Below are 20,599 nucleotides of genomic sequence, written 5' to 3' on the forward strand. Positions count from 1 at the left end.
GCCCCCTTGCAAGCCTCTCCTCCCTCTTCTAGCTCTGAGGCCTTTTCCTCTTGAGGGTTTGTTTTTCCTTCCACTCTGAAGATTCTTCCTCCTGAGTCTCTTAAGTTCTTCACCTTCTCTGGCTCAACAGCCTTTACCTCTTTAACAAATAGCTCAAACCATCACCGGTTTCCTCCCCAGTTCCATGCTTTGAATCTACTAGTTTTATCTACTTTTTCTCGAATTTATATCTTCCTCCTTTCTTTTTTCATTTTGTGGGAGTGTATCTTTCAGTAATTCTTTCATAAATGATTTCTGGCTGCTAAATTTGACGAGGTTTTGCATATTTGAAAAGGTCCTTCATGCTTAATGCTTAAATGCTAATTTAACTTGGTATAGAAATTTAGGTTCAAAATCATTTTCCCTTAGAATGTTAAAGACATTATTCCATGGCTTACTAATGTTCAGTGTTGCTGATGAAAAGTCTGCTGCCAACCCGAGTATTGCTCCTTCATCCTCTCTGGAGGTTTGTAGAATGCTCGCTTTATTCTTTAAATTCAGGGGGATTTTTTCCTCTCTTCTTTCTTTGACCAGTTCATCCTCTGCAATCTCTCTGTTCTCTCCTGTTACTTCTATAGGATGCTGCATCTCTGCATCCATCAGTTGTATTGCTTATGGCTTCCTCCACACTTCCCATGACTTTGTGATTTGGTGATTCATCATGGGACAATTCCTTACTTTGGTTTGTATTGTACCCTTTAGCTTCATCTAATTTGCTAGTTATTTCTTTTCTTTTAAAAGTCAAATTTTCAATATCCTCAACTATTTTAGAGTGTGCTGCTTCTGTTTCCTTAATCCTATTTTTTGTGTGACTAAATCTTTTATTTATTGCCACTCCTACTGGAGTTCTTTGGATTTTTCATTACTTCTAAAATTTGCTTCAGGTCATTTTTTTTTTTTTAAAGATTTTAGATTATTTACTTGAGAGAGAGAATGAGCACAAGTGAGTACAAACAGCAGCGGAGAGGCAAGAGGGGTGGAGGGAGAGGGAGAAGGAGAAGCCCCACTGAGCAGGGAGCCCTACTCGGGGCTCTATCCCAGGACCCTGAGATCATGACCTGAGCTGAAGACAGATGGTTAACTGACTGAGCCACTCAGGCGCCCCTCCTTCAAGTCATTTTTAAGAAATTTCCTTATCTCTTTAACCACTAAGTCCAGATTTTCCATCAAGCCTAGCTTCATCACGGTAACTATTGACATGTCTTTGCCTTTTAAATATAATACCTGAGCCATCTTCTGGTCAGTTTCCAGCAACTGAATTCTTTCCCTATGGTGATATTTTCTTATTTCTTTGCAAAAGTCTAGTAATTTTTTTCTTATTAAAGATTTTATTTTTAAGTAATCTTTACACCCAATGTGGGGCTTGAACTCGCAACCCTGAGGTCAAGAGTTGCATGCTCTTCTGACAGCCAGCCAGGCATGCCAAGTCTAGCAGTTTTTGACTGTACACAAGACATTGTGGATATGTATTCAAAACGGGAGTGTTTTATTTTCCTGAGGAATTTTTGTTTTTGCAGGTCTGCTAGACTCTCCCAAACTAAAAAATCTTAAAAAAAAAAAAAAAAAAATACACACACACACACATAAATAATCCAGTGAGGGTGATTCACCTGGAAGGAAGTTCTCTGCAGAGCAGGATTTCGTCTTCTGCACAGCAGTGTCTCAGTGCCTAGACAAGGGATCCGGCCTGAGGACACACACACATGCAAAGGGCTTTGTAGTATATCTATAAATCTGGGAGTGTAATACCTCCAGCTTTGTTGTTCTTTCTCAAGATTACTCAGGGACGTTTGTGGTTCCATACAAATTTTAGGATTATTCTGGTTCTGTGAAAAATGCTGGTGGCATTTTGGTAGGGATTGCATTGAATCTGTTGATTTGCTTTGGGTACATGGACATTTTAACAATGTTTGTTCTTCCAATCCACGAGCATAGTACATTTTTCCATTTGTGTTGTCTTCAGTTTCTTCCTCATTGCTGTATAGTTTTCAGAGTACAAGTCTTTTACCTCCTTGGTTAAGTTTATTCCTAAGTATTTTATTCTTTTTGGTGCAATTATAAGTGGGATTGTTTTCTTAATTTCTCTTTCTGCTACTTTGTTATTAGTGTATAAGAAATGCAACAGATTTCTGTATATTTTGTATCCTACAAATTTACTTCATTTATCAGTTTTAATATTTTTTTTGGTGAAGTCTTTAAGGTTTTCTTTAAGTAGCCTCCACTCCCACTGTGGAGCATAATGCAGTGCTTGAACTCATGACCCTGAGATCAAGACCTGAGATGAGATCAAGAGTTGGACGCTTAACTGACTGAGCTACCCAGGTGCCCCTAAGGTTTTCTATATGTACTATCATGTCCTGTGCAGTTAGTGACCGCATATCTTCTTCCTTACCAATTTGAATGCCTTTTATTTCTCATCTGATTGCTGTGGCTAGGACTTCTATTACTATGTTAACTAAGCGCTGAGTGTGGACGTCTCTGTCTTGTTCCTGATCATAGAGGAAAAGCAGTCAGCTTTTCACCATTGAAGATGATGTTAGCTCTGGGTTTTTCATAGATGACCTTTATTATGTTGAGGTATGTTCTCTCTAAATCTACTTTGTTGAGAGTTTTTTTTGTGAATGGATGTTGTGTTTTGTCAAATGCTTCTCTGCATTTATTGAGATGATCATATGGTTTTTATCCTCTTGCTAATATGTATGGTGCATCCCATTGATTGATTTCAGAATATTGAAACCACCCTTGCATCCCTGGAATAAAGCCTACTTGATCTTGCTGAAGGATTATTTTTTCTGTATTGTTGAATGCGGTTAGCTAATATTTTGTTGAGGGGGATTTTTGCATCTATGTTCGTCAGAGGCATTAGCTTGTTGTTTTCTTTTTTGTACTGTCTTTGTCTGCTTTTGATGTCAGGTAGTGCTGGCCTCCTAGAATGAATTTGGAAGTTTTCCTTTTCTATTTTTTGGAATATTTTGAGAAGGATAGGTATTAACTCTTCTTTGTGTTTGATAGAATTCACCTTTGGATCCCTCTGGTCCTGGAATTTTGTTTGTTGGGAGTTGTTTTTTTTTAATTACTGATTCAATGTCATTACTAGTAATTGGTCTGTTCAAACTTTTTCTTTTTTTTTTTTTATAAGATTTTATTTATTTACTTAGCACAAGCAGGGCTATCAGCAGGCAGAGGGAGAGGGAGAAGCAGGCTCCCCGCTGAGGGGCTCGATCCTAAGACCTTGGGATCATGACCTGAGTCACCCAGGTGCCCCTCTGTTCAAATTTTCTATTTGTGATTCTAGATGTTTCTAGGCATTTATCCATTCCTTGGAGGTTGTCTAATTTGTTGTGATGTAATTTTTCATAATCTTAGAATCCTTTGTATTTTTGTGATGTCGGCTTTTTCTTTTTTTATCTTTTATGGTTTTTTGTCTTTCATATGTCTGCTTTGATCTTTATTTCCTTCTACCTTTGGGCTTTGTTTTTTTTTATAGCTCTATTTGGTATAAGGTTAAGTGGTTTGAGATTTTTCTTGTTTCTTAAGTTAGGCCTATACTGCTATAAATTTTCCTCTTGGAGATCTAGCAAAAGTAGTTCTAAGATTTTGGGGCATTGTGTTTTTGTTTTCATTTGTCTCCATGAATTTTTTGATTTCCCCTTTGATTTCTTGGTTGACCCATTTAGTGTTTAGTAGCATGTTATTTAACTTCCATGTATTTATGTTCTTTATGGGTTTTTTTTTGTGATTGATTTCTTGTTTCATACTGTTGTCAAAAAGATGCTTCATATGATTTCAGTCTTCTTATATTAATTGAGATTTTTTTTGTGGCCTAACATATAGTATATTGTGGAGAATGTTCCATGTGCATTTGACATGAACATGTAATCTGTTTTTGGATGGAATGTTCTATATGTATCTGTTATGTTCATCTGGTCTAATGTGTTGTTCAAATCCACTGTTTCCTTGTTAATTTTCTGTCTGGGTGATCTGTTGATGTATGTGGGGTATTAAAGTCCCCTACTATTACTGTATTACTGTCAATTTTTCCCTTTGTGTCTATTAATTGCTTTATGTATTTAGGTGCTCCTATGTTGGTGCATAGATATTTATAATATCCTCTTGTTTTCTGCTTGGATTGATCCCTTTATCATTATGTAGTGCCCTTCTTTGTCTCTTGCTAAAGTGTTTATTTTATGGTCTATTTTATGTAAGTATTGCCACCACAGCTTTTTTTTTTTCCTTTGCATGTTAAATGTTTCTCCAGCCCTTCGCTTTCAGTGCATGTGTGTTTAGATCTGAAGTGAATCTCTTGTGGGCAGCATATAGATAGGTTTTGCTTTTTTTTTTTTTTAATCCATTCAGTCATTGTGTCTTTTTTTTTTTTTTTCTTTTTCCTTTTCTTTCTCTTCTTTTTTTCCCCTTTTTTTTCTTTTCTTTTTAAATGCCATGCCCCATGTGAGGCTCGAACTCATGACCTGTAGATCAAGGGTTGTATTTTCTACTGACTGAGCCGGCCAGGCACCCCGCCCCACCCCTTTATCTTTTGATTGGCGCATTTAGTCCATCAAGGGCCTTTTTTGATTGGAATATTTTGAAAATGATATGCCTCCCTGTGCTGTTAAACAGAACATTTATTGAGTGCCTCCATCGGGTTTGAGGTTCTCCATTTTGCATGGGTGGACAAGGTGATCCTGGACTTTCTGGTGAAGGGTCTGCTGCTTGGTCGTTAGCTCTGCCCTCCCCATTTTCACCACTGACACTATCCCTGCCCTGATAGATTTCCTTAACACCTTGTCATTTTCTGACATAACTATTTTGAGCATAGAAAACGCACAACACTGGCCTTGGTAAAATGTAGAGTGCATCATGGTCTGAGCCCCTTTCCTGAAGAATAAAGTGCAGGGCCTTTTGGGACACCTATGAAAGACTGCAGAACGATTTCCATTTTTCGCTCAAGGAGAATGAGATGATCAGAGGTCTGTGCTCTAAGCAAGTGGAGAAATTTATAGTTATTCATAGCTTCATGGATACTTGATGTGTGTCTGAGGACCTGCTAGGTCTCAGTGGCTGGTGCTGGTGTTCAGAATCGTCATCACCCACTTAAGGGGGGCCTGGACAGTATCGTTTATGATAAATTACATGGGAGTCAGTTACCTCCATAGATGAAAGGAGAGAATTGTAGTTAGCATTTGAAAATGCACTAGCCTCCTACCTTCTCTCTGTTGGAAATGTAACTGTTACAGCTATGCAACAAAGGCATATATTAACAACCGGTGATATCTGAACTACTCAAGATGATTGGGTTAAAATATGGAAAAGTTCCAGTTAAAATTGTAATGCTCTGAATGAAATGCTTTATTCAGTTTATCTGCATCTAGGTTACCTAAATTATGTACTCTCTTTAAAAATGTTGACATTCACCTCTTCTTTTGGAATGATTATTTTTATATAATGAGGGTCCTATTTTATTCCTATAAGTGCCTGAGAGAGAATAACTATAATGTAGTAACATCTTATTGAATTATATTCCACTAATTCAGAACTGGGGATAATTTGGCAAGACAAAGTGGAAATGTATCATTACTTTCCTAGAAGAAATGAACTCTCCTAGAAGAAAGTAGGGATAGGATCCCAAATATACTTGTGATTGCTTAAAAGAAGAACTCAGTTTTCAGACTCCTTGAAAATGTCTGTTAATCTGCCAGTAATTACGTGGGAGTTACTCAAAACAGCCCCTCTTCTGTCGCTACTCTGCACGATTTAGTCAGAATAACTGTGTAATGTCAAAGTTATGAAATCGCATTTCTTAAATATTTATGTAAGCCTTCACCTTTTTTTTTTTTTTTAAAGATTTTATTTGAGCGAGAGAGAGAGGGTGTGAGCGGGGCAGGACCAGGGGGTGAAGGACAAGCAGACTCCATGCTGCACGCAGAGCCCGACACTGGGTTCAATCTCACGACCTGGCGATCATGACCTGAGCCCAAATCAAGAGTCTGACGCTTGACCGACTGAGCCACCCAGGGGCCCCAGCCTTCTCTTCAATTTTGATGAATCTTTAAAAACCTAATCCAATGGTTAGATTTCCTGACACAGGCAGGGGACGTCTGAGATACAGTGATCTCTGAGGCCCAGGAAAGGTGGATGCGTTAACCAGTGGCATTTCCCAAATGCTGACGCAGTCCAGGGTCTGGGGATATGACAGGGTGGTTACAGTTCATTCTTTTCCTTATGTTCAGATTTTTTATGGGTCATCTACAGGAGTTCAGATTTTGCTGTTTTGTAAACTCTTGACAATATAAAAGCATAAAAATACATGATTGATGCTAAGCAAAGGTACGTTTCAGTGCCTTCTCTATTCAAATACAAATCATTAATTGGTAGAGTCCCAATGAAGATTTTCCAAAGGGTCAAATTTTGGCTCTTTAGGGATTAGCCAGGCTCTTTGTCATGTTTATCTGTTGTCTCTTTCCCTTTTTTTCTGATAGTCATCTGTACTGCTGGGTATTAGGCAGAGAGGAGGGATTCACTCCTGCCAGACTTCTCCCCCTCCTTTTGATATGGCTGCACGAACTCAGAGTACCTGCTCTTCATGAGCCAATTCATGCAGCAGCTGTTATCTTAAGCCTTCTCATCCATTTTTATTTAATCCTCATGCTAACCAGATGAGGAACCGAGGCTCCAAAGTTAGTATCGCTTGTCCAGAATCTCACAGCAGAGCCAGGCTTCAAGCCCGGGTCCATCTGACCCCATTGCCAACACCCCAGAACACACGCCACACCTTTGCGTCCTGTGGTTTTGACTGTTGACCACATGTTTGTCTCTCCCACCGAGGGCGGGCTCCTTCAGGGCCGGAGCTGGGTGCCGGGCATGCTGGAGACCCTCTGTTGTTGATCGGACTGGGCTTGAAGGTTTGGGAGGGAGAGAGGTTGAAGTGAACTGCAACAGAAGCAAGCCCTTGGGGAGGCTGCTTATCTCTCATTTCCGCGGGTGTTTGATGCTGCGTTCTCAAACAGTACACTGGTGCTGGAGAAGACTTCTGTCCTGGTTTTAGGGGGCACAGCGTGTGTACTGACCGGGCAGCCCTTTGACACCTTGAAAGTGAAGATGCAGACATTCCCCGACCTATACCGGGGCCTCACCGACTGCTGCCTGAAGACCTACTCCCAGGTGGGCTTCCGCGGCTTCTACAAGGGGACCAGCCCAGCACTGATCGCCAACATCGCCGAGAACTCTGTCCTCTTCATGTGCTACGGCTTCTGCCAACAGGTGGTGCGGAAAGTGGTTGGACTGGAAAAGCAGGCCAGGCTGAGGTGAGTGGTGGGCACTAACGCTTTTTCCATTTGTTTAAAAAGACAACACTGTTGCATAGTCAAGATTTTTATGATATTCTCCCCCTTTATGGGAAGAATGTTTTCCTTTTTTAAAATAACCACTTTCTGTCTGATCGTGAAGTTGTATACCGTCATCATATAAAACTTGGCAAACAGGTATTCTGCAGAAGGATTGCCTGTAATGCACCATGGAGAATGAGCCACCCTTACGTGTTGGTATTCTCCAGGAAGATGCTTCTCAGATATTACTTCTCCTGTGGGCACAAGGGCTGGACTGGAGCCGTAGATGCAACTCGTGAGCCGAGTTTCGGGTTCCACTTCATCAGCAAAATGCAGAGGATCGGAAGAAGCTGCCTGAGCCAGATAGGTTTGAGAGAAACTTAGAATTTTAGGAAGAGTTGGAAGCATCTGTGAAGATGGAGATGAACCTACTCATTGGTCAAGTCTGCCCAAACATTAGACTTTGGCTTGTGCTTGGTCATCCCTTGGATGTTTATTTACACAGAGACTATAAAGAATTCGGGAACCACTGGGATGTGTAGCCCTTCCTTTTTTCAACATTGATTTATTTTAAATCATTTAAAATTGTATCAGCTTCATGGTTGCAAAGGGCAGATAGCCATATGGGTCGTTTGGAATTGGAATCCCTATTGTAACTCAGGAACCATCTGACTAAAGTAGGCCCCTTTTGTACAGAAATGTTCTCTGGAGGTACCTAGCAGTCTCAAAGATGTGCCCTTTTATAGGCAAGAGTTTTGTCTTCATGGATGGAACTTATTTTTTAGAGGCTTGGGACTGGATGAAGTCACCCAGGGAGATAGCATCTGTAGAGAGCTGCGCACTGATTCTAGGACCTTCCAGCCCAGAAGGGTCACAAAGAAGAGGAGGAAGTAAATAAGCAGGAGACAAACTAGGAGAATGTGGGATCTCATGATAGAGACTGACAGAACACTGTAGCGACTGTCGCTCTCCCCCCGGGGGGGGAGACTTTGGGAGGAGACCAGAGGTTTAGGTCCCCGGCAGCATTCCTAGAGGAGGATGCCTCGTGGAGAAGACAGAGACAGCAAGCAGCCACGTGAGGTCCTGGAGGAAGTCCTGCAGCCAAGAAGCCATCCTGTTTCATGTGGCCTCCCCGCACCTTCCTCGTTTTCGGTCTTGATGAGGTGGCAGGGGGCTGCATCTTCATCCAGCGGAGCAGTGTTTGCTGATTTCCTGGCAAGGAAATGCTACCTTAGAGTTTACAGAGCTGGGACACCCATGGCTTTCCTGTTTTGTTTAGCCCTCATCATGGTCCTGGGAGAACAGCAAAGCCTGTGCTGTTCTCTGTTTTAGAGAGGGGGACTCGGACCTGCAGATACTGGCTTAGGATCCTGTTATTTGAGTTCACAGCCGAGAGTAGGACCCACAGCCATGTCTTCCGAGTCCCCGTCCAGTACTCTTTCTGTAAGACCAGAGTCAGGGCTCTGGACTATGTGGTGGGGTTGGGTCTAGAGGAAAGCGTGGTAAGTAGAGGCAATGAAAGGAAAGCAGTGCTTGGAAGAACCTGCCAGGAATTTCAGCAATAATACCGTAAATATTTGCCTGTCCTTGGTTTGAACACCACCCCGAGTAGGGTTCTTCTTTGACCTTTGGCCACATGAGGTCTTAACACAGCAGGAGTGTTCAGGTACATGTTTGTTGAATGGGTGACAAGCAGTCGATTCTTCAAATCCTATCCTATGCCTCCTGCGTTTCAGTCCCAGGTCCAAACACCTCTACTGCAGGTGTAGCCTGGGGCCCCCCACACCTCATCGAGTGCCCTGGTAGAGGGGATTATTTATGAGAGAGCCAAAGTCCACTGCAAGTCTGATTTGGCTTTGTTGCACCAGAACAACATGCTTGTATTCATTCAGGCGGCCGACTCGTTACTGCATCTTAGGTTGAATAGATGTCCACATGGAGTGATGTCACCTTTGTTCCAGCAAAGTTGGCAACTCTGGTTACGGACCCTAACTGTTGCTGGTCAGCGAGTTGATGGAGAGTCCCTGAGGGAGACAGAGTACAGATCTGCAGGCTGGCCAAAAGACCGCAGAAACCGCTTTAAGCTTTGGTTTTGACAAACCGCTAGGTAGGTGTGAACCGTGTTGGACAGTTTCCATACACTAGAAGCCAAGTGCAAGTACAGTCGTATGTCTGGCTCTCGCCAGGTAACGGTCTGATACCTGATTCTCTAAGATGAAAAGCAAGTCCAGACTGCAAGCAGGGTCTTCCCCCTGGAAGAAAGCCTCGCTCCCAGCCAACTCTTCTGGGACCTGAGTGTAGCAGGCCAAGGAGGCCTGGGCCCCCGCCTGCGTCTGTCCGGTGGCACCGAGACCAGGTCACCAGGGAATAGAAGGTTGGGGCTTAGATTGGAGATGGCCCCTGATTTTATGCTCCTGTCTGACCTCAGTTTGTGTGACTGTTTAATGGAACTCTGTGACAGCTGAATATGCCAGGTCTGTGAGGCTTTTGCTCACGGTTTGGGGAAAACCTGTGAGGGGATCCCACTCCCCAGGGCAGCCAGGTGAGGGGGTTACCTCATGGGGCTGTGGCGGCCCGGTGGTTAGGTGACGGTGGGCTGCTGGCATTGAACGGGGGAGAGTCAGGGAGCCAGTCATCCTGTGAGCAGCTGGGTCCTTCCTGCCCGACCCCAGGTGCCCGCCAAGCTCCTGTGACAGAACACTGTCTGGGTTGGAAGGGATCTTATTTTCCGACCCTCGTGAACACTCAGAGAATTCCTGACAACTGATTTCTCAGACTTTCCTCTGTATTTTTGAACTCTGATGGGCCCTCACTTTCACAGCCCTGCTGGTGGCTGGTGGTACCAGACCCTTCTGAGGTGAGATGAATACTTCAGGTTTTTGTGTTTATGTGCATTTGTTCCTCCATTTAGATTTCCGACGTAGCCATTTTACCTCCAGCCATCGAGCTTGCGGACGGGCACTGCCTTCACCACCCCCCCAGCATCGCGCACTCCTGGTGCCCTCTGTGGCTGAGGTCAGGAGGTTCGTCAGCAGAGCTGGGCGTTCTTTCTGCAATGAGCAGCTTTTTGGTTAAAAATTTATCTGGGGCTTTCATCTACAACAACAGTTATGTTATACATGTGGTTGCTCCAGGTTGGATTTTGGGCACTCACGGATGGCTCCAGAACCTTGTTTTATGAAGCTTAGTGACAGATACACTCAAGTATTGACGATTTGTGTCTTTGGGGTGGTGGGAATTTGGGTAATTTTTTCCTCCATCTCTCTTTGTTTTGTTTTGTTTTGTATATCCCTATGTCTTAGTTCGGGCTGCTCTAACAAAATACTGTCAGCTGGGTGGCCTAACGTTTGTTTCTCACAGTTTGGGAAACTGGAAAGTCTGAGATCATGGTGCTGGTTGTTGGTGTCTGGTGAGGGCCCATTTGCTGGTTTACATAGGGACATCTCCTTGCTGTGTCCTCAAAGGGTGGAGAGAGATCGGTGGTCTCTTAAGACAGTAATCCCATCATGGGGGAGTTCTACCCTCACGACCTCATCTAAACCTAATTACTTCCCACAGGTCCCCTCCAAATACCATCATTTTTTGGGGGGGTGCCTAAGGCTTCAGCATAGAGCTTTAGGGATGGGGGATACATTCTGTGCATAGCACTCTGACTAATAAAAGGGGCATGGATTTTGCTGTCAGGCAGACCCGGGTTTGAATCCTAACATTACCACATAGTAGTGGTATGACTTTGGGTGCATTATGTATTCTATGTATTGTTTTTCCACATGAAAAATGGGGTGTTGGTGTTGGCCTCACAGAGCTTTGGGATCCTTAGATGAAACAGTGTGTGCACGTTCCCAGTGGGCACTCAGAAAAGTGTTCCTCTCCTTTGATCCTTGCTCTCCCTTACCAGCCGAGTGCTTTGCGTGGTGAGTGAATGAATGTGTAACCGGCCTCCTGTGCTGGTTCCCTTCCAGTGACCTGCAGAACGCGGCCGCGGGTTCCTTCGCCTCTGCCTTTGCTGCCCTGGTGCTCTGCCCCACCGAGCTTGTCAAGTGCCGGCTGCAGACCATGTATGAGATGGAGTCATCAGGAAAGATAGCCAGAAGCCAGAAGTAAGCACTGCTTGGGCACAAACGTTGGGGCTCTGTTGCCTTGGTGCACTGAGTATTTGTCAATTTTATATTATACTTAAAACTACGTGGCAGAGAAGGAGATTTATCTACTCCAAAATACTGTGTTTTTAGAACTCTTTCCCCTACCAGGCAGAGGACAGCTTTCTGCATGAACTTTCTGATGGTTGGATCCACCCCCGCTCCCACAACAGAACACTGTATGCGGATATTCAATACCTGGGAAGCGGAGGCGGGGGGCGGGGGGCCGGGGGGGAGCCTCCTATCACTCTTGGCTCGTTGAATATGTGAGGCATGGTCCCCAGCTGTGTTGGAGGCACATAGCAGACAGCTTTGGAGCCGCGTCTGAGAGCTGGGCCTTCATAAGTGCCAACTTGGGTTCCAAGATGAATATTTGATGCCCGTTCCCAGGTTTCACGTGGGCTGATCAGCCCAGATCCCAGGGTCACTTCCTTACCTCCCTCCCCGATCCTTCACATGTCCCCACAGAGGGCCCAGGTTCTGAGAAAACTCCTCAGAGCCCTCGTGAGCTACTCTGTAACCATCAAAACACTCTCCCCCTCAGCCTTGAAAACAGATCCTAGTTACATGAGAGTGTGTCATATGCAGTATGATTTATTTGGATTGTGAAGCAATTTATTGTCTTTATTACTCTCAATACTTGCTTATTTATCTTAACATCTGGCCGACTAAAGCTCTTTGTCACTGTGGTTAACTCAAAGTCTGTAAATCTGATGGGAAAAATCAGATAAATTGACCATTTACAGAATTAGTCTCGTCCCGGTGAGGATGGGGTCTCTAATACAGCTCTGTATCCTGCACCCTTGAGATTCATTACAACCAGTTTGAATCTATTATTTATAGCCTAGAGGTCCAAAAGCATAAGTCTTTAAAACTTTTTATTGAAATACAATGTACACACAGAAATCGTAAGTGGGGGTTCTAATAGTCATTAAACACTTTTGTAACCAGTGCCCAGATTAAGAGGTAGAACATGAACAGCACCCACAAAGTTGCTCTCCTGTTCCTTAGAAGTAGGTGATGGGTATTAAAAAGGGCACGTGTTATACACAAACAGTGAATCATGGAACACTACATCAAAAACTGATGATGTAATGTATGGTGATTAACATAACATAATAAAAGAAAAAAGGTAGTTTAAGGTATTTTTAAAAATTTTTTAATTTAAATTCAATTTAGTTAATATATAATGTATTATTAGTTCCAGGGGTAGAATTTAGTGATTCATCACTTAAATACAACACCCAGTGCTCATTACATCAAGCACCCTCCTTAATGCCCATCACCCAGTTACCCCATCCCCCTACCCACCTCCCCTCCAGCAACCTTCAGTTTGTTTCCTAAGGTACTTTCAAAGAAAGTAATTGTTGGCTCCAAAAACTTAAGCGAATGGACACCTTGCACAAAAGTAAATATTGGTTGACTATCTTTTAGGTGTGGCTGTGCCCACCCAGGGGTATATGGTAGCCTGGGGTTAAGACTTGGGTCAGAAGGTAGGCTAATCGTGTTAAGTTGATTACTGTGTTACATTCCCATTATAGAATGGGAGCTGAGTTGCAGGAAGGACCTGGATAATGAGTGATGCGTGATGAAGCTTTCTGAAATGCTTTTGATTACCTGGGAGTTTGATTCTTCACTAGTCCAAGTGAGGTCACCTGCTGAGAGCAAAGTGAGGAGCAAGGGGTTCTCTAAACCACAATAAGTATGTGGTTTCTGGTGCTGTTTGTTTTTCTGACAGATAAAGCCTGCATGGTGCACACCATCAGGAAGATGGGTCTACACAGAAAGTGTCCTGCATTCCAGCTGCTACAGGGCGCTGATCACCCTGAAATAAAAATTCTTGCATACCTACTTTCTAAGAACTAAATTCTCGGTGCTTGCCCTGTAGAATTTCTAAGAATTTCCTTTGTCTTGCCTTCAAGTAACATCTACTCCCTTGCTCATTCCCTGCACTAACACAAAACAAACCCTAAGCACGTGAACAGATTCCTTCAATACACACCAGTTCAAAAGAAAGATTGAGGAGGGTAGGCATTGAGGGAGGTAGAGGACTGAGCAAATACAAGGCCATTTTTTATTCTTGCTGAGCTTGGACAGCTCCTTCTTGTAATTTCTCTTATTCGTTGTTGGAAGGAAGTGGGTATTGGCTCTTTTACATCTTGGATAATGACATCTAGAATGTATGAATGCGCTTTTTTTTTTTTTTTTCAAATGAACTGACAAAGGAATTTGTTTACTGAGGGCAAGAGGATGCAAGCAATATAAAAATCAAGAGCTTGTCTGGCTTTCCCTGACTTTTCTTTCTCTGTCTCAGATGAGGGTTGGATTTTATTTGTACATTTTCTGAGGGTCCCGATCTGCTCATGGAATCCTTTATACAGGGGGAAGCTGTGGGGCAGATTCCTGAAGACCCCTTCTCCCCCTGCCCTCGGGAGAACTGTCATCGGGCAGGGGTGTTGCTCGGTGCCGCCTACTTCTTTCCCTTCTGTTTCATGTGTACCACAAAACAGACATTGCCTGCAGTGGTGAGCCGAGCAGTTAGCGAAAAGCAGCTCTGGGAGTCCGCTCTGCCACGTTGGCACTGGTCCAGGTCCTTCATTGTTTTGTCCACAGCCAGAGGAGGGCTTTCTGATTTTCCAAAAAGCCCAGGGACCTCCTTTTCCAGGAGTATTCCCAGGGCTTCCTTTGCTGAGTGGCACACTTGGGAAATGTGAACATGGTTCCACTTGAGACGGGGTTCTGGCATGGTCTGCTGAACTCTTGGCCGGGGGCGCAGCAGGCACACGCAGCTCTGTATGAATGTGCACCTTAATAATGTGTCATCGCTGTCGGATCGTTCAGGTGAGAACAGCTGTCCTAAAATAATTGTATCTGTGCTTCTCTGAGATTTCTTCCCTGCAGAAGCCTCTTATTCTCAGAATTTGGGTCGCTCAGTTTCTAGAATCAGCTGTTCCCTGCCTGCCCAGGGCTGAGCCGGGCCTGCCACCAGGCCGGGAGCGCTGGCCTCACCGCCCCCCCCCCCATTCCCCCCCCCCACCGCCCTAAGCGCAGCTCCCTGTCTCTTTGCAGCACCGTCTGGTCCGTGGTGAAGAGCGTCCTCAGGAAGGACGGCCCCTTGGGCTTCTACCACGGCCTCTCCAGCACCTTACTCCGAGAGGTGCCCGGCTATTTCTTCTTCTTTGGCGGTTATGAACTGAGCAGGTCGTTTTTTGCCTCAGGGAGATCGAAGGATGAACTAGGTAAGCGTGCGCTGGGGTTTCTGGAGGCTGGAAAGGACCTTGGCACCTTCCTCAGGGTGCACTCATGTCCTCACCATGGGGCTGAAGCAGTGCATCCCAAACTTCTTCACTAGAATAACATTTTAGGGGAGAATGCAGAAATTACTTTCCTGTGGGAAATCTCCAATAACAGGGTAAATCGCCTGTAGAGCATTTTGCAATAAGCTTAAAACTTGGTAATAAATCTTGAGAGAGTGTTTCCAGAGCACTGAAAACTGTCGTTCTTTCTAGCTTGTCCTGTGTAGCTGCTTGGCACGGCCATGTCCATGTTTGGCTTGCATGAATGATTGCTTTTTTCTTCTCAAACCCATCTCTTCAGTGTTTTGGACTTATTCTGGGGTTAGGCAAGCTCCCAGGCTTAAGTATCGTGTTTAATAAGACAACTTTGGTTTTCATGGTAAAGGAAGAATCAGGGCTATGGGGCATTAAAATAATGAAAAACTTCAGACTGAGAGGGTTGGAAAAAATGTGACCTGTGTTTCATTGGGCACTGTTCTCCTTCCCCATGGCGGGGGGCGGGGGGGCATTGCCATGTTGCTGGGGGCCTGCTGGTTCTGTGTGGGTCAGCCCTCTGGAGGGCAGGCCAGGTGAGCCACAGCGTCACAGTGACCAGCACCAATGCGGTCCTACCGTGATGAGGGCAGACCCAGAGTGCCACATGGGTCCTTGTGCCCGTGAGCAGGGACCCCGGAGCGGGCCTGATCCCTGAGGTCATGACCTGAGCTGAAGGCAGACGCCTTACTGACTGAGCCACCCAGGTGCCCCAAGCATCAGCATTTTTATTCCCGTCTACCTGCAGCCTCTCCTACACTGACTTCTGGAAATGCTGTTCTTGAGACAAAAACCGCTGTTTGCTCATGTCCTTGTCCAGGCCCTGTCCCTCTGATGTTAAGCGGTGGAGTTGGTGGAATCTGCCTCTGGCTTGCTGTTTACCCAGTGGATTGCGTCAAATCCAGAATTCAAGTTCTTTCTATGTCTGGAAAACAGGCAGGATTTATTGGAACCTTCATAAGCATTGTGAAAAATGAAGGTGAGTCTGCTCATTGCAGAAACGGAGTGGCTGTGTACAGACTGGTCATTTCACTGTAAGCCTCGTTGAGGTTGATCACGTGTGCGTGGTTGCTCTCTCCCTGCCCACCAAACCCCCCCCCCCCCGTCTCCTGTCCCTTTTCTAGCACAGTTTCCCGCTTCCAAACCCCTTCTTTAGCTTCCTTCCATTCTCAAGAACGTTTGATGTTGTTGTTCCTCACTCCTGGGCCAGGATTCTTTGTTCTAAATAGGCTGGAGGGAACTTTAAAAATATAGACTGCCTAAGGGGACAAATGCTTTGAAGTCAGCACCACTTGTTTTATATAATATGGATAGTATCAGAAAATGATCTCTAACAGAGCCACCAAGGGATTTAAAAGAACGTGCAGCAAGTCCTTAATGCTAAGACTTCCTGAAGGTGATTGGCTCTGAATTTTGAGAGTTATGCAGGAGGATAAAGATTTTCTAGGTGATGTTTGTATAACGCCAGGATCATGCCACTGGTGAGTAAAGACCTGTCCTTCCAGCATCCACTATACATCTTCCATCTTGGGATGTGAACTTCTCAGGCTTGATTTTGAGAGCGAGCACAGTCGCAGGGTGTGGAAACCGTTTAGTTCATACCCCAAAGTTGAGTGACACTTCGTAGTTTCACAAAGTACTTAGGCCTCGCTCGTCCACTTGGATCTTCATAACCACCTTGGGCAGTGCCAGCAGTAGACACAGGATTCTGACTCTGCTTTTGGCCCGATGCCTCGTGGTCCTTGCCTTCCCAGGTGACCCTGCAAGGCTGCCACCCTCTGTGGTCCTGGGGTTGCTTCTGTCTGCCCAGGTGAGGCCTCTGTTCTGCCCAGTCCACTTACCAGGAGTGAACTGGGCCTGGGATTAGTGTGTGGTACCTGAGCATCACCCAGCTTTGCTGGAAGACCTGATGCCTGTCCTCGTTTCCATTAGTCTCTTTCGTTCCCATTCATCCAGGGAAACCTGGAAAAAGTCCTCCCAGCACTTGTTGGTGTTCAGTGCGTTGTCTGGATTTGTAGGTGTCCAGCCCTGTGCTCTGAGGCTTCACGGGGTCTCTCCGAGGAGGGGCGTCTCAGTCTTTGATCACTTTTTGTCTTCTAGGAATAACGGCCTTATATTCTGGACTGAAACCTACTATGATTCGAGCATTCCCTGCCAATGGGGCGCTCTTTTTGGCCTATGAATATAGCAGGAAGCTGATGATGAGCCAGTTTGAAGCCTATTGAAGTGTCCTGGTGAACCGAGATCCAAGTCTAGGCGTTTGACGACTACAGTTCATCTCAGGGTTTCGTGGAGTACAAGACCAATGTGGAATTATTTTGGTTTCGTAGGAATTTTTTGTTTTGTTTGGTCTTCCCTTATTCTACCCTAAATCTTAAACTTTGTGGAAAGGGCCTCTGTTTTATATCCTAAAATTTCTGCCCATATTTGTACTGAAGTAGAGAAGTTGCTGCTCTTGTCCTTGGTGGGACATTAAGGGTGAGCTGCCGGCCCTGCGCACAGTCTGAAAGGCTAAATATAGTTTTGTCGGGGCTTTGGCATAAACCTGTATGTGTCCATGCAGATTGGGTGGTCACATGTTGAATTCTCAGATCTCACCAGAAAACCTCAGAGGTAACCATGTTTCATGAAGCTGGCTATGAACGATTCCTTATTCTAGATGTAGGCTCTCTTTTAAAATCTTAGTACCTGCACTACACTAAGTGGCTAAAGTTAAGTTTTTCTGTGGTGCTTGAAAACTAAAATATCCATGTAGATTTTGTAGAGGAGAACATACCTGCATACTGGTGTGGCTTCCACGTGAACGATTTAAGTTAGGAGTAAGCCTCTTGGATTTTCCCAAGATGTTCTACTGTTAAAATAGTGCCATTCATTTCCTTGGTGGGATCATCTTCTGCACCTGATGCACTGTCAGGTGCGGTGGGAGTAGCACGCCCCTCACCTGCGCCAGCTTCCCTTCTCTCCCAAAGAACTCCCCCTCTGCTGGGCTTTAGCTTGAGGGAGAGGCTGAGGGGAGCGGGGCTCTGCTGCTGTGCTTTGTGAAGACCCGTGACTGACAACAGCCCTTAGCTGCTTCTGTCTCTGGGTCCTGGCCCGGGTAGGATTCCAGAGTATTTCTTTGGACCGTCTATGGGCTGTTGATCCACTTTGGACCACTCACTTACTGCCTCCACCGTTCAGAAACCCTTCCCGGGAGCAGAGTGCCAAAGCCAAGAGAAGCCCTTGTTCCCTGTCTGGTACCTGAAGGACAGTGCTCGTGGGCACAGTCCTCTCTCTGCTGGAACTGGACAGAACCTAGTGCTTGTCCTCCACAGTGAGTGATGTCGGGGCTGACCCTTTAAGTTTATCTTGGGATCCATGACTGCCATGTTTCTTACAGTGTTGGAGCCTTTTACATTTGGTACTGGCAGTCCCTGGCTTTTCATGATTGTATAAAGGGGCAGACTTTATAAAGTGATGAAACAAGCAAAGTAATTTTATTAAGCTATGCCATATGTATGCACTAACCACCACCATAAAACCCCAGGTCACCTGGTGTAAGAGGGTCCTTTCTTATCCCCTCTTAGGCAAGCCCCCTCCTTCCGTGCTGCTCCAAGACCAGCACGGGCTCTCTCAGAAACAGGTGTTCTTAAGCAGCCTGTTAGGCTAGAAGCGAGCAGGCTGACCCTGCTAATGTCTGTCCCGTGTGCGTGTCTGTCCTTGTTGGCACACTGTAAGCCTTGCGTGAACCCTCCGGTTTCCTGAAGCTTTTTGTTCTCTGCAGAGCCTCTCTGCTAACTCTAGCCATGCGCCAGAAGCAAGAGGGTCAGGGAAGCGAGCTGCTGACCCCCAGGGGCTGCTGCAGACATTTGGGGAGGGGGGTGCTCGGGGTTGTGCCTCAGGGACTCCAGAGCAATGGCTGGTCTGCCATCTGCTTTTTCTTTGAAAGAAAATCATGTTTTCTACCTTTTCTCTCCGTTCTTAAATGGTCAGTAGCTACTGAGTGGTGCTTCATCTGGACAGGCCTGGACTGAAGCAAAAGAGAAAATGGGGGCTGGCTTCCAGCAGGAAGTGAACTACTTCAGAATCCGTGAGCCCAGTCGAGTTAGGCCCGTCGGCAGTGGACCTTCTCACACGTTGTCCTTTAAAGATTTAACTGTCTGCAATAGCAACAGTCCGAGGCAAGTAAAAGTAGGAGTAAGGAATGAAACCTAAATCAGGGGAATTTTTTTTTTTCATTCTATCTGCTTAATTCGTGGTTTGGTATTTGGACACAGTTGGTACCATTTCAGCTCTGTACTCCAGACAAAAACAGTAACTTGAAATCATGTTTAAAGCAATTCTGTTCTATCATCATTAAATTATTTACCTAATATTTGAGTATATGATGAGTTGTTTTAAGTACTTTACATGCTGAGAGCCATTCTTGTGAGGAATGTTTGAGTTATGTAGAGTAATATTTCAAGGTGGTGGTTTTATTGCAATGAGGATTGTGTTTTGTCGGCAATATTCCTGATGTAAAATAATTTCACTCTAACTGACAAACATATGTGTTCTTTATATACACTGCAGTTGTGAAAGTTGGCCCGCTAGCATTATTCTCTGCCTGGTTATGCGTGTGATGAGACTGATGTGGCAGGATGCTATTCTATTTTTAAAAATAGTTAAACTTCCTATTAAATTTTGGGTAATTCTGTTCCAGGGTAGTCAGTTCTATTTGATAAAACCACTATCATTCAGATGTATTATGATGTAAAATTCTCAAGTTGTTCAAGGAAGTATTTACATCAGGTTCTAAGGAGGCAGCCCCCATAAATTCTCTTTACATGAGCAAAAAGCACAAGGGTGGAAACTCATAATGGCCAGGAATTTTGATGCATCGTGGAGGGTTAGGGAAGAGAAACCTTAACTATAATCTTCTTTTAAAAAGCAAGTCTTAAAAATTGGGGTTTCCTTCCTTCCTTATTGCCAGCTAAGTATCCCCCCGCCCCCCATACCTAAGCCTGCCACCTGGTCTGCGCCTAAGCTCTGTGACTTACGGCTGCGTGCATTTTCAAGGAAACAGTACATGCTGTTCAGCCACAACACGTGTTCCTGTAACACAGATTACAGCAAGTAATGTAGTCCGATCTTTTCCTAAAAAGCCTTTAGATGGGCTGTTGCACTGGCAGCTGGGACCCTTTGAGGGCTATTTGGAGGGGAAAAGAGCACCTGTATCCAGGCCATGTCCATAAGTAAGGACAAGTAAGATACAATGACGTGAAGGTACTTAGAATAAAATAGCATCCAGTACCAAAGAGAATAGGATTCTCTATGGACATAGGACTAACCAGTGTTTATAATGAAAAGATGATCTTTCTTCACAGAGTTTCCTACATTTAAATGAATTTGGCTGGGAGCAGGGTCAGGGAGGGGAGAGGGTTGGATTTTTAAATAATCTAGATTTCTCTAGGCAGACATTTCCTTTGAATTCACTGTGATGCTACAAAAAAAGATAAAGAATCTACAGTAATGTCTGCTTATGTTTACCAAGATTCTCTTGTCCTCCCCCAGGACAGTGTGTGTGATGAAGCTTGAACACAAGCACCAGTGGGAAGCAGTTCTCTGGGCTTAAAACAGGCTTTGGTGCCAATCTGATGTTTATTAAACAGCTTATAAATCAAGTAGAGGAAGAAAATAGAAATGACCTTTCTAATCTGAAATTACAGATGTGAAAGTAGGGAATACTTATCCAAAAATACATAATAAGCCTCACACAATATGGTGAGGAATCATTTTAAATGTTATT

At 44.5% G+C, this 20,599-nt stretch overlaps 1 protein-coding gene across 2 annotated transcripts in view; it reads left to right on the forward strand.

The window, feature by feature from the left end:
• SLC25A15 (solute carrier family 25 member 15) overlaps positions 1-19,184 on the forward strand; it is a 27,647-nt gene extending 8,463 nt beyond the window's left edge. The window contains exons 3-7 of one of the 2 annotated variants that reach the window (XM_081814864.1): positions 7,085-7,343; positions 11,327-11,464; positions 14,573-14,742; positions 15,653-15,811; positions 16,933-19,184. In XM_081814864.1, coding sequence (XP_081670990.1) covers positions 7,085-7,343; positions 11,327-11,464; positions 14,573-14,742; positions 15,653-15,811; positions 16,933-17,057 — 851 coding nt within the window. In that variant the 3' untranslated portion in view covers positions 17,058-19,184. The remainder of the gene's footprint in view (positions 1-7,084; positions 7,344-11,326; positions 11,465-14,572; positions 14,743-15,652; positions 15,812-16,932) is intronic. The other variant, XM_081814866.1, reaches the window with a different exon arrangement.
• Positions 19,185-20,599: the final 1,415 nt, after the last annotated feature.

The sequence above is a fragment of the Leptonychotes weddellii genome, chromosome 3 (genome assembly GCF_054177405.1).
Source record: "Leptonychotes weddellii isolate Sample4059 chromosome 3, ASM5417740v2, whole genome shotgun sequence".
NCBI classification, from domain to species: domain Eukaryota; kingdom Metazoa; phylum Chordata; class Mammalia; order Carnivora; family Phocidae; genus Leptonychotes; species Leptonychotes weddellii.